The sequence below is a fragment of the Pyricularia oryzae genome, chromosome 3 (genome assembly GCF_000002495.2).
Source record: "Pyricularia oryzae 70-15 chromosome 3, whole genome shotgun sequence".
Lineage (NCBI taxonomy): Eukaryota > Fungi > Ascomycota > Sordariomycetes > Magnaporthales > Pyriculariaceae > Pyricularia > Pyricularia oryzae.
In genome coordinates this window covers 2,152,198-2,169,182 of record NC_017849.1, presented here as the reverse complement: position 1 = coordinate 2,169,182, position 16,985 = coordinate 2,152,198, and the positions used below count along the sequence as shown (strand labels likewise).

The window sequence follows — 16,985 nt, the reverse complement described above, 5'->3', positions numbered from 1 at the left end:
TGTTCCCCCGCAGACTTTTCGCAGGCTCCATTAGACTATAACAGGTTCGAACAAACAGTCGTGCGTGTGGTTGCTCGACAACGCTAAGCATCTCATGTCATTCTCTGCCTAACCGGGCGATAGTGCGTAAACCGGTCCACTCCGATGCATCAGAGGGCTTGGGCGACAAGAAACTAGGTACTTCGTACTGTAATCTTACTTATCAAGCTTGTGTCGTAGTGCCAAAGGAGGTCTCTCATCATGGGCTTCTTCATTATGCATCCCGCCTATGTCAAAAGCTTTTAGCAACTCTGTGTCTTTTACGGAACGGGGGCGATTCTTGTACGTCCTGCCGTTTCCAGGTCCCGTGGTCCGCAGTCCTTGTTGCGCCTGCTGGCTGTTTGATACACTTGGAAATTTGCTGAATAGTGTTTGTGGTTTGGAATTGGGTTCCTATTAAGCTCGTTGAAGAAAGTTGATTGCCAAGGTTTCAAGCCACTTACACCTACCGGTACGCCTGTTACTCCAGGGTTAGGGCTTCACGGCACCAACTCTGCTGTAGGCAAGATGTGGCCTTTTCTGAATGTGCTTATTTACAATAGTATGTCTAGAACTAGGTTCAACCAGCTAAACTCACTTGGGGCTTGAGACTAAAGAGACAAAAGGGGTCTCTGTCAGGGAAAGTCACCATGACTAGCAAAAGGGATCCGTACATACTGATCCTCAGCCATGCGCTGACGGGCCACATAACGCCCATGCTCAGCGTGGCAGGCGCTCTCCTTTCACGAGGCTGGGACGTTGGATTCCTGGGTCCGACGACACACCGGGCCAAGATCGGCTCCGCGGGCTGCGAGTTTTTCTCACTCAGAGGCAAGGCAGACATTGACGATTCGCTAGGAACCCCGGCCGCCCTCGGCGATGGCGTCGATGGCCATCTTCCACCCCACATGCGAAGGATCCTTTCCGACACGCGGGTGCAGTGCTACGATACGATCCCGGACCAGTGGGACTGCATCAAGGAGGTCCTGTCCGCGCTGCACGCCCGCGACGCCGACAGGCAGGTGCTGGTGATTTGCGAGGCGTTTGTGCACGGCATCCTGCCCCTGAAATACGGCGCAGCGCTCCCACCGGGCATCCCTGAGCCCAAGACCATCTGCGTCTCGGTGACGCCGCCAATGATCCGGACGAGGCTGCAGCCGCCATTCTACTCCGCGCTGCCGTACGACCCCTCGCCGGCCGGGGAGGCCAGGGCTGCGGAGCTGTGGGAGGAGTGGGGCGGGGGTGTCGGGGCCGAGATGGAGTCGTACCTCGACGTCAAGGTCATGCGGGCGGGCGGGACACGAAGGACGAAGCAGCTGTTCTTGGAGGGTGTGAATTATACCTGTCACGACTCCATCCTGCAGTTTGGACTGGAGAGCTTCGAGTATCCCCGCGATGACTGGCCAGCAGGGCGATTCCACTTCATCGGTCTGCCTCCGCCAAAGGGTCGCAGGGGTGTCAGCGAGGCCGAGGTCAGGGATGTACCATGGTGGGAGGGGTTTGTCGCCAACGCAGAGCTGCCGGGGCGAGATCCGACTCGTAGCAAGGTGGTTATCGTGACTCAGGGGACTGTCGAGGCGGACGCGACCGAGCTGATCGTCCCAACTCTGCAGGCGGCGACTCGACTAGCCCAAGAGGAAAGCCTGAAACTCTTCCTCGTGGTAATACTTGGGGTGAGAAACGCCAGCCTGCCTCCCTCGGTGTGCACAGTGCCTCCAAACGTCGGCGTGGTCGACTACCTGCGCTACGGTGCGGTCCTCCCCTACGCCGACGTCTGGGTGCACAATGGAGGCTACGGGGCGGTCTCGCAGGGAATCGCGGAGGGCGTGCCCATGATCGTGGCGGGGGAGGGGCAGGACAAGGCGGAAAACGCACGACGGGTTGCTTGGTCTGGCATCGGCTTGGATCTCAAGACCGCCAGACCGACAGCGGAGCAGGTAGCCAATTCAATCTTGGAAGTGCTGCGGGATGGGAGCCAATACCGGGACAAAGTTAATGATATGCAGAGTCAGTTGAAACTTTACAACTTTGAGGAAACAGTGGACCGGGAAGTTCGGAAACAAATCGTAATATAAACACAGAAAAAAAAAAAAAAAAGAGAGAAAAACCTTGTTCGATTGGGTGAGTTGTCTCGGGCAATTATCATCTTTTAGGGTTAAACTTCAGCAGCAAATTACTTCACTCTTCAAGACGCAACAGTTTCATAAGATTCTTTCTATGCACCCCGCACTGATGGTGGAATATTTACAGTGGCGTGGACGTTATAAGCCCCTCCAAGTCCACTGAACTCAACGGCGCGACCGACTCCTTCCAAAGTCGTTTCCACATCATTCAATCACTTAATCGGGCAGGCAGGCAGTTGCACTCCATTCACGGCGACACTTGCTTCTCCATCCACCTCCTCATCCACCTTCTCAAAATGGCAATTGCACCACTGCGCATCGGCTTTGTGCCGGAGCACTTCTCTACGCCGCTCCACTTTGCCCAACAACACTTTGGCTTACAGGCCGAGCTGATCCCTTTCCCGTCGGGCACAGGACACATGGTCACCGCCATACGGGCTGCAGAGATCGATGTCGGTATCGGCCTGACGGAGGGATGGATTGCTGCTCTGGGAAAGGATGATGTCAAGGATGATGGCGGCTATCGTCTTGTGGGCACATATGTCGAGACACCTCTTTGTAAGTTTAAGCGGGCGGGCATAACTGGCGGAGTGAACCCAGGGAAAAAAAAAGGAGAGACAAAATACTAGTAAGCAATCAAAAGGCCGAATGCTGACTGCAGCCGATAAAAACACGTCCAGGCTGGGCAATCTCGACGGGAAGCGACCGCAAGGAGATAACATCCGTCAGCTCACTCAAGGGCGGCAAAATCGGAGTATCCCGCATCGGGTCCGGCAGCTACGTCATGGGCTTCGTGCTGGCTGACCGCGAGGGATGGCTCCAGCCCGAGGTGAGCCCCTACTCGCAGACGGTGGTGCTCAACACGTTTGAGAACCTGCGCAACGCCGTCAACAAGGGCGATGCGGACTTCTTCATGTGGGAGCACTTTACGTCCAAAAAGTACTACGACAGTGGGGAGATTCGCCGGGTGGGCGAGATCTACACGCCCTGGAGCAGCTGGAAGATTGTCGCGTCGACCAAGCTCCTCGCGGGCGGCCAGCGCGACGCCAGGGTGACGGACCTGCTGGGCAAGCTGGACCAGGGCATAAAGTACTTCAACGAGAACAAGGAGGAGGCCGTCAAGTACATCAGCACCTCCCTCGACTACTCGGAGGCGGACGCGCGCGCCTGGTTGGACACGGTCAAGTTCCCTGCCAAGACGGATGGCGTCAAGGCGGAGACGGTCGACAAGTGCGTCAACATCTTGCAGAAGGCGGGGGTGTTGACTGCGGGCAAGGGTATGGACCCCAAGCAGATGGTGGCTTAGTTCTAGACCTAAAAGAAGAAGAAAAAAAAGATGCAGCTTGGCAGTTGGCGCACAGCTGCTTTTTTTTTTTGCAACGGGGAGCAATTCTTTCCAATGCCATTATTGTGCCGCAGTCGTACGTTTTAGCACCTCATCGACGGTGGCTATGCTTTGGTGTGATTTTAACCTTACCTTGGAGGATGACACTATGATTGGTGTGCGTGCGGACGCTCCCGGTCCAAATGAGGGTTACCGGCTTATTTTCTTGGCCTACATGATTTCAATCGGAAGAGGCGGCCCCCTTGGTTTCTAGCTTTTGTAGGTACCTTAGGTATATACAACCAACATCAGCTTGGCGTGTGGCAGACGTGCAGCTGATGAATCAAAACACGTCACATATCGAAAAACAATATATCAGGCGACATAGAGCATATTATGTATATCTATGTAGCTAGGTAGACATGTCAATTGCGATTTGAGTCGGTTTAAAGTGTCAGCATTGACACGATGTACTACGTAGCTGATATTAGTTCTAGACTAATGGTTGTTTGTAGTACTGCAGCAGCCAGCCTGACTACCCTGGCAAGCCGGCACAGGCAGCAAAGTAGCTACATCTCCTTCAACCCCTGTGAGGAAATCTCGTCAAATTCTTCTAGCCTGAAGAAAATGTCTCAAGAAACAAAATAAGCGCCATCCATGAAAGATTCCTGCATAGTCAGCTTAGAGTCACATCACAGGAAAGTCCAGCCCGGCTGAGAATGCTACTGTAGTATGAGCACAACATGACGGCTATAATTACAGACACTAACAACGTGCACCAACATATCCTTGGCTCTCCACAACATTCCATGCCACGACATGACGATTCGATGAAAGGTCACCGGGCATTTTCGTATGGTGGCCAATAGGATCTCAGCCAAATAATACCTATAAAGAGGTATCAACACACAAGCCTTGACTGCGGCTTGTGCGGCTCTCGTCTTGTCTCCACTCTGTGTTAGTAACACACGATTTCCGTCCAACAATAGTCCCTAGTCTAGAACTAGTCGATCTCGTATAAGTTTTGCTTTTGGGCAACATGGGCATTTGGGGGCTAAATTTTTGTTTCAAGAAACCGGAGGTACAGTACAATGCAACTCTATCCCTGCTGCTCCAGTGCATCATATCCATGCTGTTTTCTGCCCTACCGGTTACCATCCACTCGGGACGCGCCGGTGTGCTTCCAACTGGCCTCGACCTCATTTAATGAATCTCCTTCACATGAGGAACCCTTGCTTGCTTGTCCACCTATGATATGACGTTTTTTTTTGTTCTCCAGCTAGAAACCTTCCCACATGCAAATATTCCGCGCCTTCCTTGTCCTTCGGAACCACCGAGACTGAGCTGTGCTGTGCTGCCTATGCACTGCGGCTCTCAGCTAACTCGGAAAAAAATGGCAAATGTAACGGTTTTCGAACTCCACTGGAGGCACACCGGTGCAAGGCAGCAGTAGGTCACTTTTCTGGTCGCAGAAACCTCGGGCCATCATAGGCTAACGGCTAGGATCCATGACAGAAAGGGTGACTTGATCGGCCAAAGCCGATGGAGTCCTTGCTGGTTTTGCTGACCTATAGTACTCGTTGGTTGGTCAAGGGAAAACTCATAGTGACTTTCCATATACAAAATAGGAAGTGTATGGTGGCATCCTGGTGTGGATTGTCATCAGATCACTCACACAGCCTGCGGCAGAATCGTGGCTGAGAAGAGCAAGAATGCCTTTTTTAACCGAGGTGCTCAAGGGACCGTGACTACCTTGAGTGCCTTGTTTCTTTTTTGGATGGATTGGATACCTCGATGCTGCCCTGAATTTTACTAAACTCTGACGCCTCCTTGCCTCCGACGGTTTCTTTTTCTTTTGGCCAATTCCTCCATGTGAGCATATATATATCTTGCTGGTCAGGTGTAGTCACTCAGCACATCTCAATTTCCTCCCTTGCATGCATTGATCTTTTAAAAACATATCTCTGGAAGCATTTACAAGATGGCGTCCAGCAGCAGCAGCGGCAGCAGCACCAGAAGCAGCAGCCCGTCTGACCCTCCTTCCTCATTCTTCCAAAAGCTCGGGGCATTTCTTGGCTTGTTCAGCAAGCCCCAACCCCCGCGGCCTGACTATCCTCATGCACCTGGCAACAGCGCCCGGGAAGAGCAGACAGACATCACCGAGGATATTCAGAAGCTTGGCTTCAAGGATGTGGAAACGCTTCTTCTCTACCTCAATTCTTCAGTGAAGGGCGTCAACGATGACAAGCAGTTGCTCCTGGAGCGATTAATCCAGCTGCTGTCTAAGCTACCTCCAACCTCCACCAACGGCAAGAAGGTCACAGACGGGCTCATCACGGGACTGTGGGAAAGTCTGGATCATCCACCCGTGTCGAGCCTCGGAGAGAAATACCGGTATGTGTTGTTAGGGTTGATTGTATTGACTGTAGATGTACTCTGGACGACTTGCATCTGACCCTTTCTGCCAACTGCTAGATTCCGCGAGGCCGATGGCTCAAACAACAATATCCATAACCCAACTCTGGGAGTTGCAGGTAGCCACTATGCTAGGTCTGCCAAGCCCATGGTCTACCAAAACCCCAACCCACCGGCGCCCGAAACCATCTTCGATACGTTGATGGCGAGAGATCCGGCCAAGTTCAGGCCACATCCGAACCAGATCTCCAGCGTTCTCTTTTACTTTGCCACAATCATTACCCATGACATTTTCCAGACTGTAGGTATCCATTCAAGCCAATTATTTATTTTATTTATTCCTCATGTAATTGCTGACTTTTGTCCCTGTTCTAGTCATCGAGAGATCCTTCCATAAACTTGACCTCATCTTACCTTGATCTCTCTCCACTCTATGGTCGGAATCTCGAGGAGCAACTGTCGGTGAGGGCAATGAAGGACGGACTGCTAAAGCCCGACACCTTTTGTTCCAAGCGAGTTCACGGGTTTCCTCCCGGCGTTGGAGTCCTTTTGATCATGTTCAATCGGTTCCACAACTACGTTGTTACTTCACTCGCCAAGTAAGCAAGCCTTTCAAAAATATTTTCTTACGATTTGATAGCCGATGACCAGTTAGTTCTAACACATTTCTGGACGCAGGATCAACGAAGGCAACCGTTTCAAGAAGCCCGTGGGAGACGACACTGCCGCATGGGAAAAGTACGACAACGACTTGTTCCAGACCGGGCGGCTCATCACCTGCGGTCTGTACGTCAACATCGTTCTGGTTGACTACGTCCGCACGATTCTCAACCTGAACCGGGTAGACAGCAGCTGGATCCTCGACCCGCGCACCGAGGAGGGTAAGAGTCTGCTGAGCAAACCAACCCCCGAGGCGGTAGGAAACCAGGTCTCGGTAGAGTTCAACCTCATCTACCGCTGGCACTGCGGCATGTCACAGCGTGACGACAAGTGGACCACTGATATGTTGACCGAGGCGCTCGGCGGCAAGGACCCGGCCACAGCTACACTGCCAGAATTCTTTGGCGCGCTCGGCAGGTTCGAGTCTTCGTTTCCAAACGAGCCGGAGAAGCGCACCCTGGCTGGTCTGAAGCGACAGGAGGACGGTTCTTTTGAGGACGAGGGCCTGATCAAGATCATGCAAGAGTCGATCGAGGAGGTTGCCGGCGCCTTTGGACCAAACCATGTCCCGGCCTGCATGCGTGCCATTGAGATTCTCGGCATGAACCAGGCCCGCTCTTGGAACGTCGCCACGCTGAACGAGTTCCGCGAGTTTATCGGACTAAAGCGCTACGACACATTTGAAGATATCAACCCGGACCCCAAGGTTGCCAACCTGCTGGCCGAGTTCTACGGTTCTCCCGACGCCGTCGAGCTATACCCTGGTATCAATGCTGAAGCGCCAAAGCCTGTGATCGTCCCTGGGAGTGGCTTGTGTCCACCATCGACGACGGGAAGGGCAATCCTGTCCGACGCCGTGACTCTGGTCCGCGGCGACCGCTTCTTCACAGTTGACTACACCCCCAGGAACCTCACCAACTTTGGCTACCAAGAGGCCGCCACCGATAAGAGCGTCGACAATGGCAACGTCATTTACAAGCTTTTCTTCCGCGCTTTCCCTAACCACTACGCCCAGAACAGCATCTACGCCCACTTCCCCTTTGTGATACCCTCGGAGAACAAGAAGATTATGGAGAGTCTGGGTCTAGCCGACAAGTACTCGTGGCAGCCGCCGCAGCGCAAGCCAGCGACGCAGATGATCCGCTCGCACGCGGCCGCCGTCAAGATACTCAACAACCAAAAGGACTTCAAAGTCGTCTGGGGCGAGAGCATAGGGTTCCTGACCAAGTTCCCGACCGGAGAGAACCCGGGTTTGGGTTTTGCGCTTGCCGGCGACGCACCTGCCAACCAGCAGAGCAGGGACCAGTTGATGAAGTGCATCTTCTCGCCCAAGGCGTGGGAGGACGAGGTGAGGCAGTTCTGCGAGGCTACGACGTGGGATCTGCTGCGGCGCTACTCGGCCAAGGTGCAGGACAAGGGACCGCATCTAAAGGTGCACACGCACGAGATTGATGTGATTCGCGACGTCATCAGTCTTGCCAACGCACGTTTCTTTGCCGCTGTGTACTCGCTTCCTCTCAAGACGGAGAATGGAGACGATGGCGTCTACAGCGACCACGAAATGTACCGCTCGTTGATGCTGATCTTCTCGGCCATCTTTTGGGACAACGACGTGAGCAAGTCGTTCAAGCTCCGCCGAGACGCCCGTGCCGCGACGCAGAAGCTTGGTGCTCTTGTTGAGAAGCACATTGTGGAGATGGGCTCGCTGTTCCACAGTTTCAAGCACTCTCATTCAGCTGTCAGTGACAAGACGAACGGGCTTGCTAATGGAGGTGCAAACGGACATGCGAACGGGAATGCGAATGGTCACACCAACGGCAACGGTATACATCAGAACGGTGGTGCAGCGCCGTCGATGCTGAGGAGCTACGGCGACCTCATGCTGCGCAGAATGATCGAAGCGTATGGAGAGGGGAAATCGGTCAAAGAGGCCGTCTATGGTCAGATCATGCCCTCCATCGCTGCCGGTACTGCCAACCAAACACAGATCATGGCGCAGTGTCTGGACTATTACATGTCTGACGACGGCGCTGAGCACCTCCCTGAGATGAAGCGTCTCGCGAGTCTGGAAACTCCTGAAGCCTTCAACACGTTGATGAAGTAGTAAGTTTTCCTGATGAAATTCCCCCCTGGAGGTTGCCAAAACTGACATCATCTATCATCATAGTCTCTTTGAAGGCGCACGCATCCGCAACACAACCGCCGTCCCCCGACTTGTAGCTACGGACCAAACAGTCGAGGACAACATCCCCTGCTTGCCAGACCCCAAGGACTCGACGTTCCTCCGCCCCATCCCGAACCCCCAGCAGGCAGAGACCACCAGGACCGTCAAGCTGTCCAGGGGCTCGATGGTGCTGGTGGACCTGACGGTGGCCGCGCACGATGCGACCGCATTCCCGGATCCTGAAAAGGTCAGGCTCGACCGCGACCTGGACTCGTACACCTTTTTCGGCCTGGGCCCGCACAGGTGCGCCGGCGATAAGGTCGTGCGCATCACCATGACCGCCGTCTTCAAGGTGCTGCTGCAGCTGGATGGGCTGCGGAGGGCCGAGGGGGGCCGGGGCGTGTTCAAGTCGCTGCCCGCGAGCCAGTGGAACGGCCAGGCCGGCAGGGTGGCGGGGGAGAAGCCGCAGTGGTCGGGGCTCAGGACCTATGTCAACGCCGACGAGAGCGCCTTTTCGCAGACGCCCATGAACATGAAGATAAGGTGGGATGATTAAGAGGTGCTTTTCTGTTGATGTTGACTACCTCTGAACTTTTTGATGTTCCCTTGTATATTTCTGTCTCGATTAGTTTGTTCCTGAATGCCAAGGTTGGAGTTACTGTAAGCCGTTTTATGACATGCAAACGTGTGATTGATAGTGGCCTGACACCAAAAGTATCCGTAGTAATGAGGAACTGCCTAGTATTTGTCATATTCAACAGATTTGTGCTGCCTTGTATCGAGATTTGGGTACTATTCCATGGCTCCATCAAGTTTCAAGGTGGCATACCCGAACTCCCGGTGGCACAGGCTGAGGGCTACTGTCATCTCGGTGAAGTGCGTGCTCACCGGGCCAGCACACAGGTGCTCTTGTGCGAAAAGCAGGCATATCAGGGAGAAACCGGTAGCACGGCGTTCAAGTCCAGACCAGTCAATGCTGAGCTGTGCCTCAAGAAGGCGCTGATAGTCGTCATGTATTATGCCCCTTTTCAGAACAGGGCTTAATCAAAACGCCTTTCAACAGCATACAGCTGAGAAAGGCAGGACGAATGAGTTGGCGTGTTGACGAGCTATAACAAACAGACCTTGCCCAAGAAGATGAGTAGGTCTTCGCCATGTTGGCATGTGTGACAAGCGAGCTAGTTCAGCCCCATCCATCCCATTCAAGATGAAGTGTTTCTCCGCCCTTGTATTTGCCCTCGCCTCCACGGCCACGGCCTCTCCCCTGGAGAAGCGCCAAGTCCAGCCCGTGCAACGCTTCGACGTTGGCGGCTTCACTGCCAACTGTCGGGCCGGTGGAGGCTGCAGGTATGTTGTCTGCAATCATCTGCGTGACGGGATAGTCTCCTCTTTGGCGATGGTGAGGGAGGAAGAACACTTGGGCTGATAATAATGCCTCCAACGCGGAAAACAGCTGGACCTTCAAGGTCGTCGAGTTCCCCAACGCGGCCGCAATCACCTGCACCGGCACCGTCCCAAGCGGCACCACCTTCCCGGCGACAACTCCCCCATTCCCCTGCAGCGATCCGGCGGTTCTCTTCCAGTTCCAGAGCATCCCGGCACTGGGCAGCTACCGCCTCGTCATGACCGACGTCCATGTGGTGGCATGTTCGAGGGGCGGATCGAGACTGATGCCGGCTGCGGACTTTCCTGTGGTGACGGATGGCACTGGCACGCATCAGACGTATTTCGGGGCAACTTCGTTTAGCATTGAAGGTACTGGGGCCTGTAATCGGATGTAGGGCAGTGCGAGTTGGAGTCGAACAGGTACGAACATGGATGCTTTGGTCGACTTGTTTTTGGGTTTTGTACGTTTAAGTGGTCTACTAAAGACCATCGGGTCTCTCATTAACCTTGATCAGAAGAGTTGCGCCCTGAAAACAGTGTTCCTTTCTTGATGTTGTGTAAATACCCATCGAGCATACATATGAGCAGAAAAAGCTGCCCCAAGCGCTGTTCAATATCAAGAGTAATCCCAAAGGTTTATTGCACAAAACGCTGCCCTTGCAAAAGTCACTGCCGGACCTGCGTATTTCAATCTGGACCTAAATCTATGTACAGCACGTTAGTAGGGGGCTCAAGACGTTGAGTCTGGATTTATAACATGTGGGTAATGCTTCGGTATTTCTTACCGCGAAAGTCTTGTTTGACGACGACAGTATCTTATTGTTTTCATTGCAAGGATGATTCAAATCACACGCTTACAGACAAGGCTGCGGCGGCTACCAGGTATCAAAGGTTAGACAAGGTCTGTGCCTAGGTGCTGAGACGGGGCTCACCCGTCGTTATAAGTCTTGAACTCTGTTTCGCTCAGAACAGAGGCAGCCACAAAGCAGCTATGCCGTCCAATCAGAACTCAAGATAAAGGCATATCCCTTTCTCATCTTCAGTTTGAGCGTCTTCTGGTTACACGTCGCGCCATCGGGCCTCCATCAGGGATAAAAGTCGAGATGAGCGTTTCCACATCCTCCTTGGGCGGGATCGTCGAAGGCTTGTTGGAGTTGGCTCTGTTCGCCCTGGCTCGAAGAAGCAGGGACCGAATCATGATCGGCCGACCGAGCTCGGCCAAGTTTGTCATGGGCCTCTTCTTAGAGGCCTCGCCCTGGGGAGCATCTTGGGTCGGGGGCGGTCCAAAGGGAGCACGGTTCGTCGGCTCACCAAAGTCGGTGACCGCCTCGCCGCGCATCAGCTGGTTGATGTGCCACATGGGCACGCCGGCGGCCGCCCAGAGGTCGACCATGGCGCAGATCGACACCTTCTTGCCGATGATGCCGTCCTCGGTCCGACGCTCGACGATGAGGTCGTACTTGCCAGTCGGCATCGTCTTGGCCGCGGGGTCGCGGACGGTCCGCTCCACCGAGATGAAGTAGCCCTTGTAGTCGACGTGTCCGTACGTGATGCGCTGGTTATCTTGCTGGAACCGGCGCTCAAAGTCCTGCTGGTCTGGGATCCGCAGCTTTTCGCGGTGGGCAATCTGTCGCTCGTGCTCTGGGACCAGGAACATGCTCCAGTCGCCTACGCGGTCGCGACCGTCCGAGGTTGTGCCGTAGAAAGGGAACTCGTCCATCGCGGTGGATGGGGCGATGGCTTTGTGGGTGAACTATGTTGACCGGTACGGGGATGCTGACTTCCCGATTATGAGAAATACTAGTTCTCGATATTGTGGTTCAGCGACTACGTCAACTTTGAGAGAATGATATGTGAGCTTTACGGGAGTGAAAGGTGAAGTGGATCTGAAGAAGCGCAGTGGCTAAGTCGAGTCGGGAATCATTTTCAAGTAAAAGAGGCGGGAACGGGATCACGAATCTTTCCAGACCAGTTCAGTCTGCTAAGGTGAGAGAGATGGAAAACGGGCTCCAATGCTGCAGGGGACTTCCTATTCTACCGCTTGCTGGCGTTTGTTTTGGTTCCTGCCCCAAGTGAAAGTCGGGGGCTGCTCCTACCTACCAGGTACTTGTGCACACATACAATCAACTAATTCACTTTGGCTTTTGGCTTTAGATTTCTTCCAAGCAAGGTCGGCTCATCATCTACTATTAGTGTTTGTTGCTCGTCGGATTTTATCAATTACTTTGCATGTAAGCAGTTGTTTCTAGGTCTGCAGCTGTCACTCCGCAGGATGGACGTTGATCTCGTCAACCAAAAGAAACAATACTGTCAACAGATTGACCCTGGTAATCACGGCCGAGGGGCCCATAATTGAACAGCTCAAATGATTCCGGGGTGTGTTGGGAGTATATGCTATGTCAGTCCGGGGAGCACCAACTTGCCTTGCCCGCTTGAACAGTCAAGTTCGCCAGCAAACGTTAACACCTGAGGCTACATCATGGAAATCTGTGACCGCAGTCTCCAGATGCTGCGCGCTACAGATTCCATGAAAAAAAAACATTCATTTGGTCTTCATGTTCTGACATGTGGGCAAGTCTTTACCAGTACATATATTATGAAATGAACCTGAAGAGCAGGCCCAGACCTCGTTTCCCTGATCAGTACAACTCCCCCAAGACTCGACCGCCATCGTTAAGCTCCAACCCAGTGGACTCATGGTAGAGCGGTCAAATGCCACTGCTTCACTTGTTTCCCGCTCACAATAGGTCTCAGCTTGCTCTTCCCATCTCTCCAAACGGCGGTTACTAAATGTGCATCGGCTGAATAGACCCAGCAAAAAGACCAAATTTCACGGCCTGAATATTCCTGGGCACAGATTGTTGTCGCTGCGCCCAAAGACAGAGGGAGTGTTTTAAGCTCTGGGTGAGATTTTGGTTGGCCGGTTTATGTGCCATGAAGAGCACTTTAATCAAGGGACCAGTTGTGACCACGACAAGGTGTAGTAGCCGCCGAACTGCGAGGAGGCCTGGTGTTAAAACAAGGCTGATTGTTGTTGGTGCAAGGTCTGTGACCAAAGGCGGCTGCATTGAAGAATGCTTGCAGCGAAATACAGTAGCCAACACAAGGCAGTATTAAATGTGCAAAAGGAGCAACAAGTGCAACAACACCTTTGACTCAGCCTTGTTATCAACCGTTCTCCTCGTCCGTTTGGCACCATTTTTATATAAACCTGAAAAAAGCCACCATTATGCTTACTCGCAGCCTTTGATTTCTCAAATTTTCTTTGTTCCCAAATATCACCAGTTGGATATTACCCCATTGGTTTCGCATCAGAATCACCTGCACTTACATAAAGTCGACATGCTTGCGTCCGGACCAACTCCCACTTGCGCCATCATGGCTGAGACGGATGAAAATGGCTCGCTGGACTGGAAAATCCTATCTGCAACGACTACTCCGCGGAAATTCGCGGCATCTTCAGGGCATCGCTTCAGTCCACTTACGATCCCTCAAGAGGGGCTTCTCAAATCGCAGAGCACCTACGGCTGTTCGTATCCAATGCACCAGGTGGAATAGCTGAGGAACTGCCGTGTCGCATCTGGACGGTTGTCTTTGGGCTATTATTGCCCCTGCCCCCAGTCCATGAGATCCACGAAATTCTCGCCAAGATCATGCTCAACTTCTCAGAGCACGGCGGTCCTGTGCTCGACGAGCATCGAGAGGATGGCTCTGAAGCCAGGGACAACTTTCCAGATCTCCATATACCAGTTTGTGATTTTTGGACGGGTGAGTGTCACTCACCCACCTCCTTGTATCGCAATCCGAAAATTGACCAATGGTGAATTCATCTGACCTGCCTGGGATTTCAAGACGGGAGACAAGCCACCAAGCGCTGAAACGATTTGGCAATGGATGGAAATGCAAATGATTTTTGCATGCGTTACCGAAATGGTGCATGCTCCTTCCCCGATTTTGCCATGAAGCACATGGTCATCGCGCTTGAAGAGCCCTTCCCAGAAGGTTGTCCCGGAATCGCAGGGCCGTTACACCCGAATACATCAAGCGTTCCGTCGATGCTCTATTCTAATTTCTTAAGGGACAGGGGCGTAGAAGAGTCTAACCGTTGGACTGACAAGGGCCTTGAGTACACCCACCACACCTTCAGAGGCAGATCGGTCTGCCCCGGGATCAAGACGTTCGGGTTTGAAAGGTGGCAGTTCTGGAGGAAGAGGATAAGCGAGCTCCGGGCCGGGTTGATGAACTGGATTTTGGCGAATGCAGATAATACATGTATCTTATGGGTCGCTATTTGCTGGTGATAACCAGACCAGATCATGAACTGAAGAACCCTCATGCTCGCCTCCTTATCGAGAAAACTGGATGGCAATCCGTTCGCTTGGCAATACCAGTGAAGAGGTCGCACCGACTTTTTGTAAGCGCGGAAGAGCGGGGTCGCAGATCTCCAAGGTAGCCACCTCCAGGTAAGACAAAGTCCAAGGCATCCATCACGCCCTTTTGACGCCCTTGTCTAAGAACGGCACCGACATGTCTAAAACAAGGCGACGAGAGCCTGGAAAAAATATAAATCACAAGCCCCCCTGAAATGCTGGCCAAAACCTAACATTTGGGATAGCTCCGACCGTATGATACGTTGGGCAGCAGCGCGAATGGAAAACCGCAATTCGACAGACTCTTTGTCACTGGAGCCAGAACTGGAGCGCCTGCGGGAATTGAACAAGGAGCTGGAAAGACTCCGGCTCGCCTTGATATTCCCTGAAGACGCGAATGCAGAGGCCAAAGCCGAACCGGCAGTCCCATCCACCGCCACGCCCATTGGTACCGCCCGTGACAACGAGCCCACGTTCCACCTGTTCGCCAAGCTCCCGGCCGAGCTCCGGGTAAAAATCTGGCAGCAGTCGCTCGAGCCGCGCGTCGTGGAGCTGCACACGCGCCGCGGGCACTACGCCGACGACTTTCGGCACGGCGGCCACCTAAAGTGGCACTCGCAGTGCACCAACCCGGCCGCGCTGTCCGTGTGCGTCGAGTCGCGCGAGGTCGCCCTGGAACGGTACACGGTCGCGCTGCCGCTGGCCGTCCCGCCGCGCAGGCACGAGACCCCCCAGGACAGCTTTCGCATCCCCCAGGCCTGGATCCCGGGGGACTCGGTCGACAGCCACCGTCACGTGCTGTACCTGGATCCGGCGCGCGACACAGTGGCGCTGCTCGGTGGACTGGATCTCAAGCTCTTGAAGGAGCTTCTCGACGGCATCAGGCACGAGGATCCGCGGGGGCTCAAGCGGCTCGGCATGAGCGCGTCCTGTTTTGTTCACCGCGGCGGCGTGTCCTGCCTCGCCATGTATGCGATGACTGTTTTCCGGCACCTTCACGAGCTGGTCTTGTTCATGTACTCGGAAAACATGCCGCCTGAGGATTGGCCTGGAGGGCGCTGTAACCTGGAGGATTGTTCCGATAAAGACTTCTTTCGTGCGTGGGAAATGGGGGCTGGAAATCAGCTGAAGGGGGCCGACAACAGGTTAGTAATCCTACAACTGCCATTTGCGCTTGTTAGCGATCCCTACACGTCACAAGAGACGTATTACTAACGATCCCTCGAGGCAGATGGGTGGCTGTTGGCTCCAAGGGTAGGGAGATTCGCATCATGGATCTCATGTTCCTCCCCTAACCACAAAAACCACGAGTTCGCTGTCTCACGAAAACAGTCCTCCGCAGTGATGGGTATTGATGTATATGGTCTAATATTCCGATGGCCGCCCTATTTGTACACGTTATACAGTTGTTGCTGCGACAGACTGCAGCCTAATCTCCCCTAACCTTCTTGATAACCCTCTCCCTGCATACTCGGCGGGCCACCTCGGCACCGTGTTGCATAGAAATGGCGCCTATTATCGCGTATATGCAGTCCTTCATGACTTTTTGCATACCGGAGGAGTTGATGCTTGAAATCTATTGTTGATGCTCATTAGCACTTGGTGTCGTCACTTGCTCAGAGACATTGTTGTCATGCGACGTTGTCTTACCGCTCTGGGCTGCCACCTCACTACCTCGTGGAGGCCATATTCCATACCCAGCCGCGCAAGCTTGACCTGATCTACGATATCCCGATAGTTGACGTGTGCCAAGTTGTTGACTCGAGCAAGGGCTGGGTGCTCAAAGGGTTGGCGGGTCTCGACGACATCTTCCGTGCTTGGTTCAGCTCTTTGAACTGAAGGGGTCGCAAGTATCATTTGTGTTATCTCAAGCCTGAGAACTTGCTTTCCTGTACGACGTGAATAATCCCGATGGTTAGCACTAGTCATCGAAGCGCCTAGATGTGCAGCTCCTTAGCGCATACCATGTAATGCAAGCCTTGAGTTGAAGCCTCTCCTTCCTTGATCATAGCTCTTGTGTGTAACAGACAACCACTTTGCTTCATCGCCAAGCATCATTTCGCCGTCCCTTCCCAGGAAGCTATTGTAGAACTGATCAAGCCTCGCCTGAGACTCGTTGACCTGGTAGAATTGACGGTTGGAAGGGTTCCTCATCTCTCCTAGTGGGACCGTGGACTTCATCCTCTCCGGGGTCTTGGCCCATCTCGGGAGGTTGGAATTGACGGGCTGCTCATCGGCGACTTCTGCAGCTGTGGTGACCTGTCGAGCCAGCGACTGGGAGAAGGGCCGAGACAATAAAGGTGCGCTGCATCGTCGTAGCACTCGAGTCGAGGTCGAGAGCCCACACCTGGCTGAGTTGAAGGCCATCGTTGAAGGTTGATTGAGGCAAAGGCCGGCGGATGATCTTGGTGCCGGGCGATGCTGTCACGGTAGCTTGCGAACAAAGTACCTGCAGTTCCAAACTTTTTTTCGCGGTCGGCCCAAGCAAGGGAGAGCCAACGACTGCCCAGCGTTGAATCGCCAAG

At 53.6% G+C, this 16,985-nt stretch overlaps 9 protein-coding genes across 9 annotated transcripts; 7 read left to right on the top strand and 2 right to left on the bottom strand.

The window, feature by feature from the left end:
* The first annotated feature begins 545 nt into the window (after positions 1-545).
* MGG_16729 (uncharacterized protein) lies at positions 546-2,278 on the top strand. The gene has a single exon (XM_003711771.1). The coding sequence runs from the start codon at positions 669-671 to the stop codon at positions 2,091-2,093; it is 1,425 nt and encodes a 474-aa protein (XP_003711819.1). The 5' UTR covers positions 546-668; the 3' UTR covers positions 2,094-2,278.
* On the top strand, positions 2,210-3,857 carry MGG_16728 (uncharacterized protein). The gene is made up of 2 exons (XM_003711770.1): positions 2,210-2,699; positions 2,822-3,857. Exons 1-2 carry the CDS (start codon positions 2,438-2,440, stop codon positions 3,445-3,447), a joined length of 888 nt encoding a protein of 295 aa, XP_003711818.1. The 5' UTR covers positions 2,210-2,437; the 3' UTR covers positions 3,448-3,857.
* Positions 3,858-4,486: 629 nt separating this feature from the next.
* Positions 4,487-9,343, top strand: MGG_13239 (linoleate diol synthase). Its single transcript, XM_003711769.1, has 6 exons — positions 4,487-4,914; positions 4,981-5,859; positions 5,941-6,181; positions 6,256-6,479; positions 6,559-8,643; positions 8,708-9,343. Exons 2-6 carry the CDS (start codon positions 5,447-5,449, stop codon positions 9,258-9,260), a joined length of 3,516 nt encoding a protein of 1,171 aa, XP_003711817.1. The 5' UTR covers positions 4,487-4,914; positions 4,981-5,446; the 3' UTR covers positions 9,261-9,343.
* Positions 9,344-9,430: 87 nt separating this feature from the next.
* On the top strand, positions 9,431-9,748 carry MGG_16727 (uncharacterized protein; the record flags this gene model as incomplete). The annotated part of the gene is made up of 1 exon (XM_003711768.1): positions 9,431-9,748. The coding sequence occupies one exon, from the start codon at positions 9,431-9,433 to the stop codon at positions 9,746-9,748; it is 318 nt and encodes a 105-aa protein (XP_003711816.1).
* Positions 9,749-9,911: 163 nt separating this feature from the next.
* On the top strand, positions 9,912-10,485 carry MGG_13240 (uncharacterized protein; the record flags this gene model as incomplete). The annotated part of the gene is made up of 2 exons (XM_003711767.1): positions 9,912-10,051; positions 10,158-10,485. The coding sequence occupies 2 exons, from the start codon at positions 9,912-9,914 to the stop codon at positions 10,483-10,485; spliced, it is 468 nt and encodes a 155-aa protein (XP_003711815.1).
* A 644-nt stretch (positions 10,486-11,129) lies between these two features.
* On the bottom strand, positions 11,130-11,810 carry MGG_05972 (uncharacterized protein; the record flags this gene model as incomplete). The annotated part of the gene is made up of 1 exon (XM_003711766.1): positions 11,130-11,810. One exon carries the CDS (start codon positions 11,808-11,810, stop codon positions 11,130-11,132), a length of 681 nt encoding a protein of 226 aa, XP_003711814.1.
* A 1,658-nt stretch (positions 11,811-13,468) lies between these two features.
* On the top strand, positions 13,469-13,968 carry MGG_15232 (uncharacterized protein; the record flags this gene model as incomplete). Its single annotated transcript, XM_003711765.1, has 3 exons — positions 13,469-13,619; positions 13,712-13,858; positions 13,943-13,968. The coding sequence occupies 3 exons, from the start codon at positions 13,469-13,471 to the stop codon at positions 13,966-13,968; spliced, it is 324 nt and encodes a 107-aa protein (XP_003711813.1).
* Positions 13,969-14,570: 602 nt separating this feature from the next.
* MGG_15233 (uncharacterized protein) lies at positions 14,571-16,069 on the top strand. Its single transcript, XM_003711764.1, has 2 exons — positions 14,571-15,605; positions 15,692-16,069. The coding sequence occupies exons 1-2, from the start codon at positions 14,716-14,718 to the stop codon at positions 15,753-15,755; spliced, it is 954 nt and encodes a 317-aa protein (XP_003711812.1). The 5' UTR covers positions 14,571-14,715; the 3' UTR covers positions 15,756-16,069.
* On the bottom strand, positions 15,732-16,929 carry MGG_05970 (uncharacterized protein). Its single transcript, XM_003711763.1, has 3 exons — positions 16,425-16,929; positions 16,111-16,349; positions 15,732-16,036 (listed from the first exon to the last, which is right to left on the bottom strand). Exons 1-3 carry the CDS (start codon positions 16,825-16,827, stop codon positions 15,890-15,892), a joined length of 789 nt encoding a protein of 262 aa, XP_003711811.1. The 5' UTR covers positions 16,828-16,929; the 3' UTR covers positions 15,732-15,889.
* Positions 16,930-16,985: the final 56 nt, after the last annotated feature.